At 38.1% G+C, this 16298-nt stretch overlaps 1 protein-coding gene across 2 annotated transcripts; it reads right to left on the bottom strand.

The window, feature by feature from the left end:
* Positions 1-1703: 1703 nt before the first annotated feature.
* On the bottom strand, positions 1704-14574 carry POU1F1 (POU class 1 homeobox 1). Of its 2 annotated transcripts, none has more exons than XM_061988673.1 (7): positions 14433-14574; positions 11642-11707; positions 10647-10764; positions 9492-9733; positions 7512-7676; positions 6024-6084; positions 1704-1917 (listed from the first exon to the last, which is right to left on the bottom strand). In XM_061988673.1, exons 1-7 carry the CDS (start codon positions 14572-14574, stop codon positions 1704-1706), a joined length of 1008 nt encoding a protein of 335 aa, XP_061844657.1. The 2 variants fall into 2 exon arrangements, with proteins under 2 accessions (XP_061844657.1, XP_010199385.1); XM_010201083.2 differs by lacking the exon at positions 10647-10764 and adding an exon at positions 12162-12164 and having other exon boundaries at positions 9492-9737; positions 11642-11710.
* Positions 14575-16298: the final 1724 nt, after the last annotated feature.

Here is a 16298-nt window from a genome sequence, read left to right on the forward strand (position 1 = left end):
CACTGCTTCTAAGTGATCTTGAACATTAAACTCCTTTTGCTTTCTGGGGGCCTATTATCTAGACATTTTCTAAATCATCAGGTCTGTTTTATGGAGAAAGAAAATGTATCTAGCCATTACTAGTTGCCTGTACTCACTTAATTTCAGTCATGAGAAAACAGTCAAAAATACATATATGGTAATAGGCTAGCCCAATAACAATGAGCAGGGCTGATTAGATGGCTGGATAATCTATCCCTGGTGAGTACTAGGGTCATTAATTGAGTTTCTCGGTCCCTGTCTTTCTGATAGGCAGAGTTCTGTCACTGGTGGGTTTTTATCCCACTTGATTATATCTCTAGGCTAAAGGATGACAAACAAGAGATTATTTTCAATTAGTGGGATGTAAAAGAGTGGGAATATGCAATACAATAAATGGTTTGTGTGGATAACTATTTCAGGGTGCTAGTGCCTTCTTATTTTAGCTTAACATACTATATCTGGTGTAAGTATATCCACACATGGATTTAATCAGAAAAAAGAAAGAAAAAAAGACAATGTGGATAAAACCCAAAGTAATAAACCCTCCTACTATTTATTTTTTTGCCCTCAGGTCACAAAGTCTCGACGTAAGGTAAATTGTATCCCAATTTTTGGAGCTAAATCTATCCAAATCAAACTTTAAGGCACATAAATTAGCAAGAATTACCTTTGATAACAAACATTAAAAAAATCACCTCTACTGGGCACTCATTTAAGGCAGTCAAATGGTATGCTGAGACATGCACACAGTTGGAAGAGTGTTGACAGCTCCATACTGGTAAGCTCACTCTACCATAAATAATGACAGCAATTATGGCACGTTTCTAATGGCTTCAGCTTGAACTTACACAAGGAATTTACCTGAAATTATTTACTCATATATGTGTACAACTGTTGTGTGTAGCTGAGTTTGAGCCATTCTTCAGAGAGGCAGGTCTACAGATAGTGTTCCTGTGTCTCAGATCTAGTGGCAATCCCACGAAATCCCACAGCTATATCATCCTTGGCCATAAATAGGTATTCAGCCATGTCACCAACACTTGTTTAAGATCATTTATTCACCTTCTCTTAGAAGTTCACTGGTGCTCTGCGTTCAGGTGGCACTGTGCCACATCTCTAATGGCTTACAATCTTGCAAAGGTTAGTACGGTTATCTAGTTAGCATGAGGTGGGGAGATAGCACATGCATAGACTTGCAGAGGCAAAAAGCTTTCAATATGGCTGCTGATATCAAGCTCTGTAGCCTTTCTTTACGTACAATGCGAAGTCTTTGTTTCCCGACTCTTAGGGCAGTACCTACATGGGCTCTCCACTGATCATTAAGTGTACGGTAGATGTGAGAAGGGCACAGCATAAGGAAACTGTGCAACTACATGTGCAAGTTGGAAAGCATTTCTAGTTGAATAATGCATGATAGATCCCTTGCAGTTAAGCAGAGACCTCCAATTCTTGAAATATACACAGCAGTGTTTAATTTGGTTTTTGTTTCCAACCTTAAAATCAGGTCTTCCACAACACACTACATCTGAAGCTGGCTACCTTGTAAAAGAAACAAGTGATTTCCTGATTTCCCACTTTAAAAAAAAACAAAACAACAAAACCAAAACCAGAACAACATAGCATTTACAATATTTACAAAAAAAGAACCAAAACAGAAATCCACATCCGTACACAGAAAAGCTTTACCGGCAGTCATGATGCTCCTTGATAATAGAACTAAAGGCATTCTGATGTAAACTGGTCTTCACTCTTTTTTCCCTTTGTCTTCTATTGCAAAACCACACTCTCACAACTTCTTTCTCAAGATTGAGCCCCTCAGCCATCCTCATAATTTCCTGAGAAGAAGGCTTACTTTGTTCTCCAAAGTGCCTCTCTAGGGCTTCTTTGGCTGCGATACTGGATAAAGGGATAAAATTTCACTTTTAAACATTTTTTATGACACATTCAGGCTTTCACCACTTGTTAGAGAGAAGGGCCAAGTAACAATACTCACAGTAGTCTTTCAGTTTGTTTGCTCTTTTTCTACCCACAGATCTGAACAACATGATCATGTAGAATTTTGGCACACAATAATTTAAGGGCAGAAACTAGCATCAAGTTTTGTGCAATTTCAGTGCTAATCATGAAATATTTATGTTTCTTGATGTTCTCTAGGAGATACAGCTGCTAATTAGACATATATGGGATCACAGGAATTGGAATAAGCCTGTCTATCCATTCTGCTCCAGTCATAGCAGTGTTGTAGGGGTTCAGCAAATGCACATCAGTGAGGCTATCTGCTTGAATCAAATCACTTGAGTGGCCAGAAGGGAAGAGCTCTCCATTACTTACAATTTGGAAAATGTATGTTGTATCAAGTTCTGTACCTCATTTTTTATAAAGATGGCACTAGAGATCATAGAGATTATGACAAGCTGTTTTAGCAATCATTACATTTTCTAAAAGTCTGCCTTAGTCTGACCAAAGTTGAGTGGTTCAAAGAAGTAAACAAATTAAAGCTACCATCTTTGCTTTTTTATCAGACAGAATTTGCTTCACATTTCTGTTACTCCATGTTTTCCGAGAATATGTGTCTGCCACATGCTTGTGTACCACCAGAAGGCATCCAGAATTAGCTTCAGCAAGTAGCTGTATTTTTTTTGGACACAAGAGGGCACTTCATGCTTTATCCTGGAAATGAGGTGCAGCTATTTCTGTTACAGGAATACAGAAAGTACTTGCTGGAGTCTAGTTACTTCGTATCTGTAATATATTGTTAGTCTTTCATTTACAGTTCAATTTCTCAATATTTGCTAATGTTACCAGAACTACCTAATTAAAAACACAGTGTTCTGCACACACAGGAGTATAGAAACGTCATTATTTTTGACCAACAGCTTTTCTTAGGCTTTATGCTTCAAAGCATAAAATAAAAGAATTACCACAAATGAAAATTAAAAAGTTTTCACTTGCAGTATGACCAACTTAGTTTAGTTTGTGAACTTTTGTTTTACTTCTATTTGGCCTTCAAAGATCCATTAAGAATTGCTAAAAGTAATGCTACAGTTAAATACCATCTCCCTGATTAATTTCACGTCTTCAAACTGAGGTCCTATATGCCTTCAAAAGAGCAATTAATATTTTCTTACTGTATAGGATTTGATCCTGAACTTCCCCTCTATTATCTGTGCCCTTGACAACCTGCCTTATTTGATACTCTCAGTGCAGTGGGGTTACATGTAAAAGCAGGAATAATGAAAAAATGCTAAACATGAGGACTAATTTTCTCCAGCGCTTTTAAAAAACAACATCAAACTTCACAATTTGAGACGAACAGTCTTCGTTGGGTTCCTCTCCAGAGGAAAATATCTAGGATAGAGATGCTCTCAACTCAGCTCTCATTCAGGCCATACTGCATAAAGTGGGCAGGATCTTGGCACTGACACTCAAGTTCTTACTGGCTTGAGATGCTCAGAGTTAAAACAGACCTCCTAAGAGTAAAGCTTCATACCTTGTGAGGTGCTGTATAAAGCATCTCTTATCTCAAATTTACTCCTAACTGAGAGGCAGCCCATCAGATCAATAGTTAAATTAAAAGGCAGAAAAACATCACATCTTCATTTTATCTATTATATTAAAGGCAATATGGCTGATGAAATGCATCCCAGAGTCCTGAGGAAACTGGCTGATGTAGTCACCAAGCCACTCTCTATGATATTTGAAAAGTTATGGCAGTCAGGTGAAGTCCCCGATGATTGGAAAAAGGGAAACATTGCATCTGTCCTTGAAAAGGAGGACCCTGGACACTACTGACCTGTCAGCCTCACCTCTGTGCTTGGGAAGATGATGGAACAGATCCTCCTAGAAGCTATGCTAAGGCACATGGAGGACAAGGAGATGATTCAAGAAAGCCAGCATGGCTTCGCCAAGAGCAAGTCCTGCCTGACCAACCTAGTGGCCTTCTATGCTGCAGTGACTACATATGTGGGACAAGGGAAGAGCTTTGGATGTCACCTATCTGGACTACTGCAAGGCCTTTGATATGGTCCCCCACAACACCCTTCTCTCTAAATTGGAGAGAGATAGATTTGATGGATGACTGTTGGGTGCATGAGGAGTTAGTTGGATGGTTGCATAGAGAGGGTAGTAGTCAGTGGCTCGATGTCTAGATGAGGATTGGTGGTGAGGGGTGCCCTTCAGAGGGCTGTATTGGGATCAGTACTGTTTAGTATCTTCATCAGTGGTGTGTATAGTGGGATGAAGTGCACCCTTAGCAAGTTTCCAGACACTACCAAGCTGAGTGGTGCAGTTGACGTGTCTAAGGGATGAGATGTCATTCAGCTTGAGAAGTGGGTCTGTGTGAACCTTATGAGGTTCAGCAAGACCAAGTGTAAAGTCCTACAGCCAATCCATAGTATCAATACAAGATGGAGACTAGCCCTGCAGAGAAGGACTGGGGGGTACTAGTAGATGAAAAGCTGGCCATGATGCAGCAATGTGCACTCACAGCCCTGTCCCTCTGCTCTGCTCTTATGAGACCCCACCTGCAATATTACATTCAGCTCTGGAGCTCTCAGGACAGGAAAGGCACAGGCTTGTTGGAGAGGGTCAAAAAGGAGGGCCAACAAAAATGATCAGAAGAATGCACCACTTCTCCTGTGAGGAAAGGCTGAGAAAGTTGATGTTCTTCAGCCTAGAGACAAGGAGGCTCTGTGGAGACCTTATAACAGCTTTTCAATACTTCAAGGGGTCTTACAAGAAAGATGGGGACAAACCTTTTAGTAGGGCCTGTTGTGGTAATGGTTTTAAACTAAAAGACAGTGGATTTCTACAAGATATAAGGAATAAAATTTTTATGATTAGTGTGGTGAAACACTGGAACAGGTTGTCCAGATTGGTGGTAGATATTCCATTCCTGGAAATATTCAAGGTCAAGTTGGATGAGGTTCTGAGCAAACTGATTTATAGTTCAAGATGTCCCTGCTCACTGCAGGGAGGGTGGACTAGATTACCTTTAAAGGCCACTTCCAACCCAAACTATTCTACAATTCTATGACTCAAAAAACAAGTCCTAAGTTGAATATCAGAGGAGAAGGTACACGCTGTGGCTGTGGGATGATTGAGCAGCCTATGGCTCTGGAAAGTGACACTGCACATCAGAATGACCCCTGTTCAAAGAACAGGCACTTCATTGTAACTGATGATGTCTGACAGCACCAGAGTTGTGTCCAGAGGCAGCCATATTCTTTTCCTCTAGAAGAGTACTACAGCTTCTTGGAGACCCCCTGAGCAAATTCTTCACCAAAGGTTATGAGAGTTTGGGAAGTCTAAAGGAGAAGGAAATATTCCATGTTCTCATTTTGCCTATTTAGTAATTGTTTTGTAATATGATTTACCAGTCTACTTGATTTCCATATGGAATTGAGGCTAGATAAGTGGTAGATGTTGGACACCAGAGGTGTGAAAAACAGAAGTAGATTCCCAACTCAACTCCCTTTTTTTCCCTTTATCTCATTGAAGCGTTGCTTTGGAAACTCAAAGAATTCAGTGTCAGAGGATGGAGACAGGAATAAAATATTACACGTAAAAGCTTGCCATCAAACTTTCCAGACCTCAATTTCTTGATGAAATAATGCAATTAATTTTGGTATAAGGTAGAACTTCCCAAAATGAAAACAAGAGTGCTTTGATATCTTAGTTTCTATATAAATATCATAAAAATTTGGCAGAATTGGAATAAAGTGTGTTGTTGTATGCTGAAAAAGAAATCTTAATTGGGAAAAGGAGCATATTTGGTCCCTTTCAACCCCTGCCATTCTATGATTCTACCATTCTATGAAATTGGAGTTTTGGAGAGTAATGCTGTTGTTTTTCACTGGAATTTTTCAAAACAGGGAAACATTTTGAGACACTAGCTATAGAGATTCATTAATAGAACATAGTACTTTTGATTTTAAACCCATGAAAAAGAAGCATCTTAGCCAAAGTGATGTCTAACAATTAATGTCCCAAATATTCGATACCTTATTGTGGTTCTGCGCTTCCTCTTCCGCTCATTCACTCCAACCTTTTCATTGTATAAAGCTATATTAAAAACAAAACAAAAACTGTCAGTTACATTCCACAGGGAATGGAGAACATACACAATTACTTAGAGAAAAGAAGTCCCTTTCTTTGGTGACAGAAGAAAGTATGACAGATAATGCTGTCAAATTAAGAGCAGGACCACACATAGAAGCCCTCCTTTCTTTAAGATGGCTGGTCATTGTTTCACCTCCAGCTATAAATGGTTACAAGCAAAAACAGTGTGCCACCAACAAAGCTGCAAGCAGTGCTACCTCTATATCCATGTACCACTTCAGCCTCCTCCTTTGACATACCATCTTTCTTCTGTCTTGCATTATTCAGTCTAGGGAGATTAAGTCCATTTCCATGCTCTTTGGCTACCTCAACTTCTTTCTTCAGAAATAATATGCCTTGTCTCCACACCTCATTTATTCATCTGCCTCTTCCACTCCACCTTCTGATGGACAAATCCTGCTCACCTCTCAGAGGTCTCTGTCTGCACACATGATCTACACTGCATCTCAAGCCTGTGATGCTGTTCAGGCAGCCAGCAGCTACTACCCATCACAACCATCTCACAAGCAAGTCTTGCAACATGCCAGCCACATTAGGAGAGTCTCTGGTTTCTACTGCAGTCATAAGGAAGGAAACTTTCTACATTTGATTTAAAGGAAACTGTAAGTATGTGGCAGAAGCAACACATTTTCTACTGTTGAATACAATAGCAAATCCAAAAAGTAGCATTAAGATCGTCTTCTCTTTCTTCCCATACTGAGTGCTACACAGTGATAGTTCTGGCTCTCGTCACTTCCAGGCATACTGTGTCTCAGCATTATTATTCATTCAGCTGAAAAGGCTGTTCATTAAGGTGACTAATTTCTTTTAAGTCAATCAACCTGTTATAAAGTACACTTTGGCCAGTGGACCCCATAACTCCTCCCACATCTGTAAAGTAACTGGGAAAAAGAGACTCCTCTAGCAATAGGTTGCATCAAAAACCTCTACATCATCCTATTCTTCTTCAGAGTTTGAAGACTCCTGCCTCAGCTGAACTCAGATTCTTTCCCCCATGTCCACATTTCATATACCAGAAGTTGGAAGGAAGAATTTGCTAGTGAAGAATCACTGTGTGCTGCCAAATGGGCTGCCCTGCAGATCCTAATAACAACACTGACCTGTACTACAGAAGTGAAGCTAGTTTACAGAAGCAAGCTACTTAAAACAGGCCAAGCAATGTTTCTGCTATTCTGTACCCTCCATGTATTCAGTTCATCTTTCCTTGCTCACCCAGAAGAGATAACCAACATTTAACATAAGTACATCTTAGCATTTCAATCTGGTAAACAAAAAACTAATCTATGGAAGATATGTACTAGCCCTTCAACACATGTATAGGATTCTGGTTTTAAGTGTGAATCAATATTTAGAGGATTTCTATTCTCTACCTCCTACTTGTTCTGCTTCTTCCAGCCATTTGGACAGTATTGATTTCAGTTTACATGCATTCTTGAAACTCAGCTGCAAGTTTTCAAACCGGCAAATAGTAGTTTGGCTGAATTCAGAGCCATGCACAGCAGCCAGTGCTTCTCCAACGTTGGTTTGTGTATAACCTGTCAAAAAATAATAGAAAAGAAGTCACTATGGAGCTTTCTAGAAAGGTGTACTTTCCCTGGGACATGTAGCCCTTCACTACTGTCTCATGAACAGCATGTACCTGCAGTGTCTTCAAGATGGGCTTTCTTCAGAGGTCTTTGTGGCTGACTCTGAGCTCACCTTAGAGACGTGTTCGTTTTTTTGTTGGCTTCAGTGGACTTTTATACGGATTTCATGGAGCATTACACTCCAGGATTAGGGATTAGAGAAGGATCCAGATACCCCATATCTTTCTTTCTATAGATGGTGGAATGGCAATTAGCAGCGCTGCTGGTCTCTTGTTATTTGTTGTGGCAACCAAGCTGAAGCAATCAGAGAAATGCTGCAGTTTCAATGTGTTCACCGACTCTGTAATGGCAGCTCCCCCCTCTGTGCTCTGAATGTGTATATGCCACATTTAGTGGTCTGGCTCATTATCCTCTCCTTTCTGTCTCTGCACCAAAACAGGCAGGATCTCTTTGGATGCTGAATGTCTCATGAGGCAGCTTTTTACTTCTATTTTGATTGCACTAACTCTGTGTGTCTCAGTCTCAGATCCATAGCCCATATTAACTCTGTGTTCTCTTGTAAAGCTCAATGTCAAATTAATTTTCCTGTGCAAATTGCATTTTGCCCATCAGAGCATTAAGCCCAGTCTTACAGACCTGGTGTCATTTGTTTTCATCAGAGGAAGTTTTGTTCCCTCACAAATGCGGGATGCAGATGCAGTAATAATTACAGTGATAGACAGTGTGGGACCTTGTAAACCTTCTATTGCTGTGGCTGACATTAAATATGTGATATGTAGTAAAACTGACCAAGTTGCGAATACTAAATTTTTGTTCCAATCCTTATCTTTGCACTGTAAACAGAACATACCAGTTTTCTATCTGTTGAGATTATGCATTGATACCCATAACAACCTTATATTTTTTCACATTTATAATGCTAAAAGGATGCCCTACTTTATAAAGATACAATCTGATGTCATAAATGGTAACGTCAAAGTTGCAATTCTTCGTTCTAAGTACCCAATACTCATAAGCGGGCTGAATCTACAACACTGGATATTGGGGTTTTTCCAGTACAGTTCAAATACAGGTGAGATGGGTTTTTGCTTTGCAACTTACCTCTACATCCTACATGTGAGCAACACAGGGCTCAGTCCATCTTTGTCATCAGCTAAGATAGTACAATGAAAGAGAAACACCTCACCCTCCAGAAGCCCTAGAGACTCTCTAATGAAATCCATCTCTCATCAACCCAAGTAGTTATCAGGCGTCAACAAGGATATCAATTGTTGTTGTACTTGTGTCTTGGAACAAAAAAAAAAAACCTGAAAGAGAAGCTTCCTACTGATATGAAAGATTTGTCATGGATGTCACCCACCTTGTATGCTGAAATGACATTGCACCATTAGATCAAGCACTTCATGGGGAAAAGGATGAGTATGAGAGTTTAGAGCATGTGCTGCCCTAAGCTGCAGAAAATTTGAGGCTGTGCAGAATAATGCACCTGCTGCTGAATGTAATTTAGTGAACAGTAATCATTTTCTTTGCACTTAAGACAAATAATTTAAAGGGAGGAAAGTTTAAGTCACTTTCTGCATAGTAAGTTGCAAAAAGTTCATTAATTCTGTGCAAGTCTTCTAGGAATGGAGAAAACTTGGCAGTGCAAGGCAAGATTAAAGTTATGCTTAGACAACTGCAGAGGCTAGACCATAACATTTTTGGAAATAATTGAGCTTTCACTGGAATTTTTCAGCCTTTTGTTAGTGGATATAAAGCACATACCCAGCTTAATTCTCCTCAGTTTAAACTCATTAGCAAATTTCTCCAGTTCCCTGATTTCAGGAGAGTCCATGTCGACAGGCTCTTCAACAGACTTGCTTTTTCTGCGGAACTCCTGCTTGAAGTCTGAAGCGGTGGGATCATCTGTGAGGAGGGACTGGTGCATGGGAGTGAAGCTGTGGCCCAAGGCACAGGAGCTGGCACCCAGGGCATGCTCCGGGAATTTATAAAGGCAAGGGGTAAGGCTACCTGAGAGATTCAAAAAAAGAAGATTGAGTAAGGTCATTCTCTATTGCTACACAATAAAAACACGCCTTTAACATCTCATAATCTACATCTGAAATATTTACTACATAATATATACAAAAGTTTCCAAGAGTGAGAATCTCTTTGGAAATACTATCTCTCTCTTGTCCCACTACATGACACTTTCACAGGTCACAGCCACCTTATCTCTTACCATAAAGTGGTGTGCTTAAATTAGATGGCAAATGGTCAAAACTTAAAAAAATAACCATCCAAAAATCTCATCTGGAATTAAGTGGCACAGCAAGATTGATAGATTTAAGTCATTTTGAGTCAACTGAAATGTACCAGTCTCCATTTCCATGTAAATATCATTTGATGATCAGACATGATACCATCTCAGTTCAGCTTTAACATAAAATTTATTTGAGGAAAGTGCACAGATCAGAGTTCAAAGAAAAAAAATGTACATTGAGAATGATCATTGTGGCTTAAAGATAAACTGCTCCAAGCCAAAACTATCTCATGTTACCTTTGTTTTAATTATTTTTTTCCACAATTATCAGACCTAACAAAGAGATTCAGTTGAGAGTGAAGGCTGGATATTTTTCCTAGATATTGTATATAGAGCTAAATAGCCTATGACCTCAAAGGAGGAGGAATATTAATACTCTTCAGTATATCTGGAGCAATCAGTAAATTCCACGTTCTCGGGACATCCTTCCCAATTTTCTGAATCACATAAAAGTTTGTAGCAGAACTCACAACTTCATTAACCTCCCACCTTTTCTTTCCCAAGGTTCTAACCCCATAGGAATATTTTACACACTTTACACAGGACAGCCACAAAAAAATATGCAAACAAAAGAACCCAAATGAAAACAGGGTTATTTTCTCAAAGAATAAAGAGACTTGCTTTGCAAGGTGCTGACACCGTTTACCACATTGGGATGTGCCATGCTGCATGTCTGTAAGATGCGACTCTGGGAGAGACTTGCTGATATCATCTCTGGAGTTGCGGGCTTGATGCCTTGAAAAAAAAGAGGTACCAAATAGAGTAAAAAAATAAAGAAGAAAAATGAAGATGTATTTATTTTGGAGTGAAAGAAACTAAACTTCTGAGCAATACTTTTTGTTTAATACCTATTAATCTTTCCCAAGGATCTGAACAATACCAGGAATGTTTGCAGCAGACATATTTGTGCATTTGCACACTGGGAAGTCTACACTCTGTCCCTAAAGTGTCTCTATATTAATCTATTCTGACTTACTTTAATATTCCCTTCATTCTTAAGTGAAATAAAATGCTGGGTTTGTTTTTGAATTATCTCTGAGTCAATGATTATTTCCTGGGAATTGTGTTAATTTGGTTTGTGACATTATCTCATTGATTACTGCTTGAACTTGGATGGAATAACAGTCCTTTCTTCCTCAGCCTGGGACATGGAAAACTAAACAGGATGCCACATTCATGAGTGTGAAAATCTACCATCATCTGTATAATATTCCTGCTGAATTTGGCTATCCTTCCATGATGCCGCCATTTTATTTTATGGCTCCAGTCAGTGTTTTGGCACCCTAAGTACTGGTAATACACAGGGACATCAGGTATATCACTACTGATTCCTCAGCAAGTAGTGATCATCAGAGGAAGTGGACACAGGAGAGCAAAAAGAGCAGCGTTGTCCAAGTCTTGTATGGAGAAATAAGATACAGAGTGATTCCTGAGAGCTGAAGAGGTTTGGGGAAACTATTGGTACTGACCCTTAATTTCCTTACCCCTTTTTCTAGTATCTTAATCTCAATCCTATCTTCTTCCAGTAATTGTCTGGAATCAGTCCCTGTAAAGGAAAACTGATCAAAATCAACATGCTAAAAGCTCACCTGGTTGAAGGTATGTCTCTTACCTGCCATCACACCATAGGTAGATGGTTGGTTTCCATAGTGACAAGAAGGCACAGAGTAATGAAGACCTGCTGAAGTGTTTCCCAAAGTTGTCAAGGTGAAGCAGATATGAGAGCATATAGGAGTTTAGATCAAAGACAAAACAAATGGGATTGGTAAGAAAATGTATGAGTATTCAAGACACAGCCTTTATGTTCAGAGGCAGACAGTATGCTTGTATGCTGTTTTCATGTGCCTTCAGGAAGCATTTAACTCTGGGTCATGATCATCTTCTGGTTAACACTGCTGGAATCCCAGACACTTGGCCAGGTCATGCCGGACAAGACTGCTGGTATAAATAGTGGTCTTGGCACAGAGAGTGTCATGCTGTAGTCTTGATAAATTATTTTCGGATAATCTATGGGTATAACTCAGTTTACATAATACTGCTGAGCAAGGGAAGCATTGAACTCTCCAGGAGAAGACCAGTTCCTATTCCCACTCAACTTGCACACACCCTTTCATTTAATCTTCCACAAAAACTTGCTGTGTGTTCCCAGAAAATTGTTTCACTGCCATGCAAACCCCACAGCAAAAAAGCGCATCAAGGAAGACAGTATTTTATGCATGTTTAAGATCTGGGTTTCCAAGAGCAGCAGTTCGGGACACTTGTTGCTTTGACGCATCCAGAATTCATGTTTTCTCAAGTATCAAGCTACCAAAAAACATTTCAGAGTGCCTTGGCAGTGGAGTAGAGAAACAGAATGATATACTCTGGGCTACTCTAAAAAGTTAGTCATAAATCAATATTTGCCATCATCAGCATCAACAAGTACACTATTAATTTATTTGTAATGTTTGCACAGGTGTTTCAGACCTCTGCTCAGTAATCAGCAGTGTCAGAGAACCAGATAATTTATTACTGAATGCAAAATTAGAGATGCGGCCGTTTCTCATGAATAAGTAGGCATGGAAAGGCATATACTGTCCCCTCTAACAACTGCTATAAAATATAATATTAAAAATTAATGTTTGAGAGCATTCAGATATGTAACAACCACACTTTAGAGCACAGATTCCGCTTGTTCAAAGCAATATCATTAATTAGGGATTAGAATCTCTGAGTTTTTTCAAACTGTAATCATAACAGTAAACTGTTGTGTTTAGGTACAATTATAAAGATATAAAATCTAGTAAAACACACACACTTTTACTAGTATAAATGCACCCAAAACAAAGATTGCATTAATAATACTAATGCATTTAGAACAATTCAACTCTTTTGTTAAGTGTTTAATGGTGTAGGGGTTTTTCCTATTATTTCTTAATCCATGGTTATAATTTTTGATGTATAAAAATGACATTTTTTTACCTGCTAATAAGGATTTAACATTAAATAGTGAGGGCTACCAAATTAAATAATAAAAATTAAAGTGTTGGGGATACCATAGAACATCAGCTGTATGATATGGTATAGTATTTGAACAGAAATACATTCATCTCTATTTTGTGATGCAGAAATTTTACATATATTTTAAAAGAAACTTGATATTTAACCTAAGTTGTTGCATTCATCAAAATAGCAATATTTATCACAATTTCTGAATCTATGTTAGAAATTTATAAACCTTTACTCATAGTTTGCATCCTCTGGCTATCACTGCTTCCATTCTCACAGACAAAATTCCCACCGGCAACCGTGGTATTTGTCCTTAGGTGGTAACTATAAAATGTCAAAATCCAAATCTGAAGGTGAAGAGCAAATGGGTTTGGCTGGCTGATACCATATACTTTTTATTATGAAGCAGGTAAATCTAGAAAATACTACTGTGATACAGATACATAAATTCAGCCTCATACAAAATTTAGATTCCCCTATTCCCCACTATCACTGCTAACCAGCAGCCATAATAGGCTATTTTAAGACCCCTGCTTAATGTGTAAGAACATGTTATCTATCACCAATGCTCAGTTTTTATTATCTACATGTTATTTCTTGTTATTAAAATGTTTTATTACCTACATATTTCAAAAAATCATTTTCTTGTTAAGACTCCAGATAAAATTTTTACCTTAATGCAATTTCAAATAAATCAAAACTATTTATTTTTTGTTACTGAATGCTTTCCATCAACAGTTCCTATATTTCGGAATCTCACTTCTTCAGGTTTAAGTCTGCAAGAATATTATCTTTTTCAATCTGTTCAATGATTACATAGTCCTGGTACCTAAATGCAATTAATCAGATTATATAAACAAACAAAAAATTTAAAAATATAGATGAGGCTTTTGTAACCAATTTTGAGCATTCCACTTAAATCTTAGTCTTCATTCAATATGCAATATACTTTGTATAAGCAATGTTTTTCCTTCTTGAAAGCTTTCCCAAATGATATTTAAGCCTAATCTGATTTAAGACATTTCTTACTTAAAGTAATTTATATTAAATTGTGGTTATATAATAGACAAACTTTCAATTAATTTACATTACACTCATCATTGAAGATTACATAGTCATTACAACAGTGGCAGTGTTTGAGCCTGTTCTAAGTTAATGCATTAGTAGCATACTTACTCTTGAAACAAACAAAGCAAGCTACAAATTTAGCTAAAACTCAAGTATTTTGGGTTTTCGTGATTTACTCATCATGCAGAATTTTGTGAAAATGCTTTCACATGAGCAACAATTTGTGCCCTAATCACACACAGCATTGATACCAAAAACTTTAAACATTGTAGAACTTGATGAATAATTATCATCCGAAAGCATTACAAATGAGAGTTACTGAGAGCAATATTATATTAAAAAAGTACCTGTAGACACAACATTGGTGGCATGGTTAGAAACCGGCAGGCACTCAGCGGCACTGTGATGCATTATCAGAGGCAGGGAGGGAGAAGAGTCAGAATTCAAGGGTACAAAGGTGTCAGATGAAGCAAACACTTGACAAGTCATACCCTCCAACAGGCAAAAGAGCCACTAGCCCCTGTCTTCTAACAGAACAGGTCCAGTGCAATTATCAGCAGCTCAAACTCTATTCCAGGCTTTTTACTTGCATATACATATACAGGAGGCCTCCAGAGTACAGAGAGGTCGTGTGCAGGTATTTATATGGTTAGGAAATCCCTTTATCCATTTTAATGTTCTTTTCCCAGCAATATTGCTGTACTGCTACAGAGCCTCCTTCCTTCCCACACAAACACAATACGTGTCCGATTAATGGTGGGGGCGGGGCAGGGGGGGAAGAATAGGGAAACCAGATACATGATTTGACAGATATTTTTAATTAGGTCTTTTGTGAACAATAATGACCAGAGGAAAAAAAAAGCAAAAAAAGAAAAAAAGCATTGTCTCCAAAGACGGTTGCAATGAGACAGGTACGTTTAATACTAAGTAGGTTTCCACAGTTAACACCTGCCCCAAAAATCTCATATGGGCAATTGTCTGGAAGGCAATCTGTCTGAGCGCTCAATCAAGTCTGTAAAAGTTAGCATCTACAGTGAAATAATTTTAAAATAACCTAATTCCCAGCAGTTGTACAGTGATCATTTGTCTTAACATATACTAGTATAAATTAGAGATGTGCAATTTAGGGCAGATGTATTCAGAAGTTTCTGAACAGTTAACTTTCCAGAAACATGATATGCTAAATGTTTATCTAAGATAAACTCTTGAAAGACACCACAACATCACGAAAAACTCACTTATGGTTCCTACTATTAATTTATACTACTGCAGCATCTACAGTTCCTGGTCTTTATTGTGCAGTACACCAAGTAAAAGCAGAATATTTTCTCTAATAATTTAGTGATTTGTCAGTCATAAGATTGGAATTATTTTGGAGCAGTAAAGAACATATAGTTACCTTAAAAATGATGAAAAATACTGCAGTACACCACAATCGTGTATTCTATTTATATATCATACAAACTGAAAAATGACATAACTTGTGTATTTAATTTATTTTTACTTCTTAGTAAATAAAATGTATTTATGTGAAGAGTTGGGTTTCTTTGTGGCTTGACTTTTTCAGGTTTTTTGAGGAGTGAGGTTGCTTTTGCTTGTTTATTTTGTGACTGAAGATATTTGAGTCATATTTTCTATTTATTTTTTCCTAAAGATGAGGTTACCTTCTGTGTGGCTGGTATCCCAAATTGTTTCAAATGTCTGAATTAGGATTTTGACAGCATAGACTTCAGATATGTGATAGGGGTGTAATAGTACATGTCATTCTGTTGGTTTTCATGGATTACTGCAGAAATGTGGCATTTCATCAAGCCATTCTGTAGAATTCTTGATAGTATCTTTAAATGTATTTAAGGACAGCTGCTTCTAAGGATGATGACCAATGTGCTCTTACAGTTGCAAGGCTGTATGCTCGTTAACTGCTACCTAGAGATGCACTTCCATATTGCAAAATATAGAAAAGCTTTAATGTTTGAATATTATGGAAGATTCTGTCATCAAATAAACTGCCATCAACCATGGCAGGCATGTAGGACACTTGGCCAGAGTGCTATATATAACAAAAAGTGCATAAACTATTACTCAATTGGAAATTCAACAATTATTTCAACCATTTTCACCTCTGGTCACCTTTTCTCTCTCAGCAAGGAGCATGATATGTCGATGAAGAGCTTCACTCCACTTATTTACTGGGACCTTGCAACCATGGGAGA

The sequence above is a fragment of the Colius striatus genome, chromosome 1 (assembly GCF_028858725.1).
Source record: "Colius striatus isolate bColStr4 chromosome 1, bColStr4.1.hap1, whole genome shotgun sequence".
NCBI lineage: Eukaryota > Metazoa > Chordata > Aves > Coliiformes > Coliidae > Colius > Colius striatus.

Bases quoted from the DNA above. Each gene is read 5' to 3' on its own strand.
- POU1F1 (XM_061988673.1), bottom strand. From the start codon at position 14,574: ATGACTTGTCAAGTGTTTGCTTCATCTGACACCTTTGTACCCTTGAAT. The intron at 7,677-9,491 runs GTATGTGCTTTA...ATTTTTTGACAG, and splicing joins ACTGAGGAGAATTAAGCTGG to GTTATACACAAACCAACGTT. The intron at 6,085-7,511 runs GTAGAGAATAGA...TTTTTAATATAG, and splicing joins AGAAGCAGAACAAGTAGGAG to CTTTATACAATGAAAAGGTT.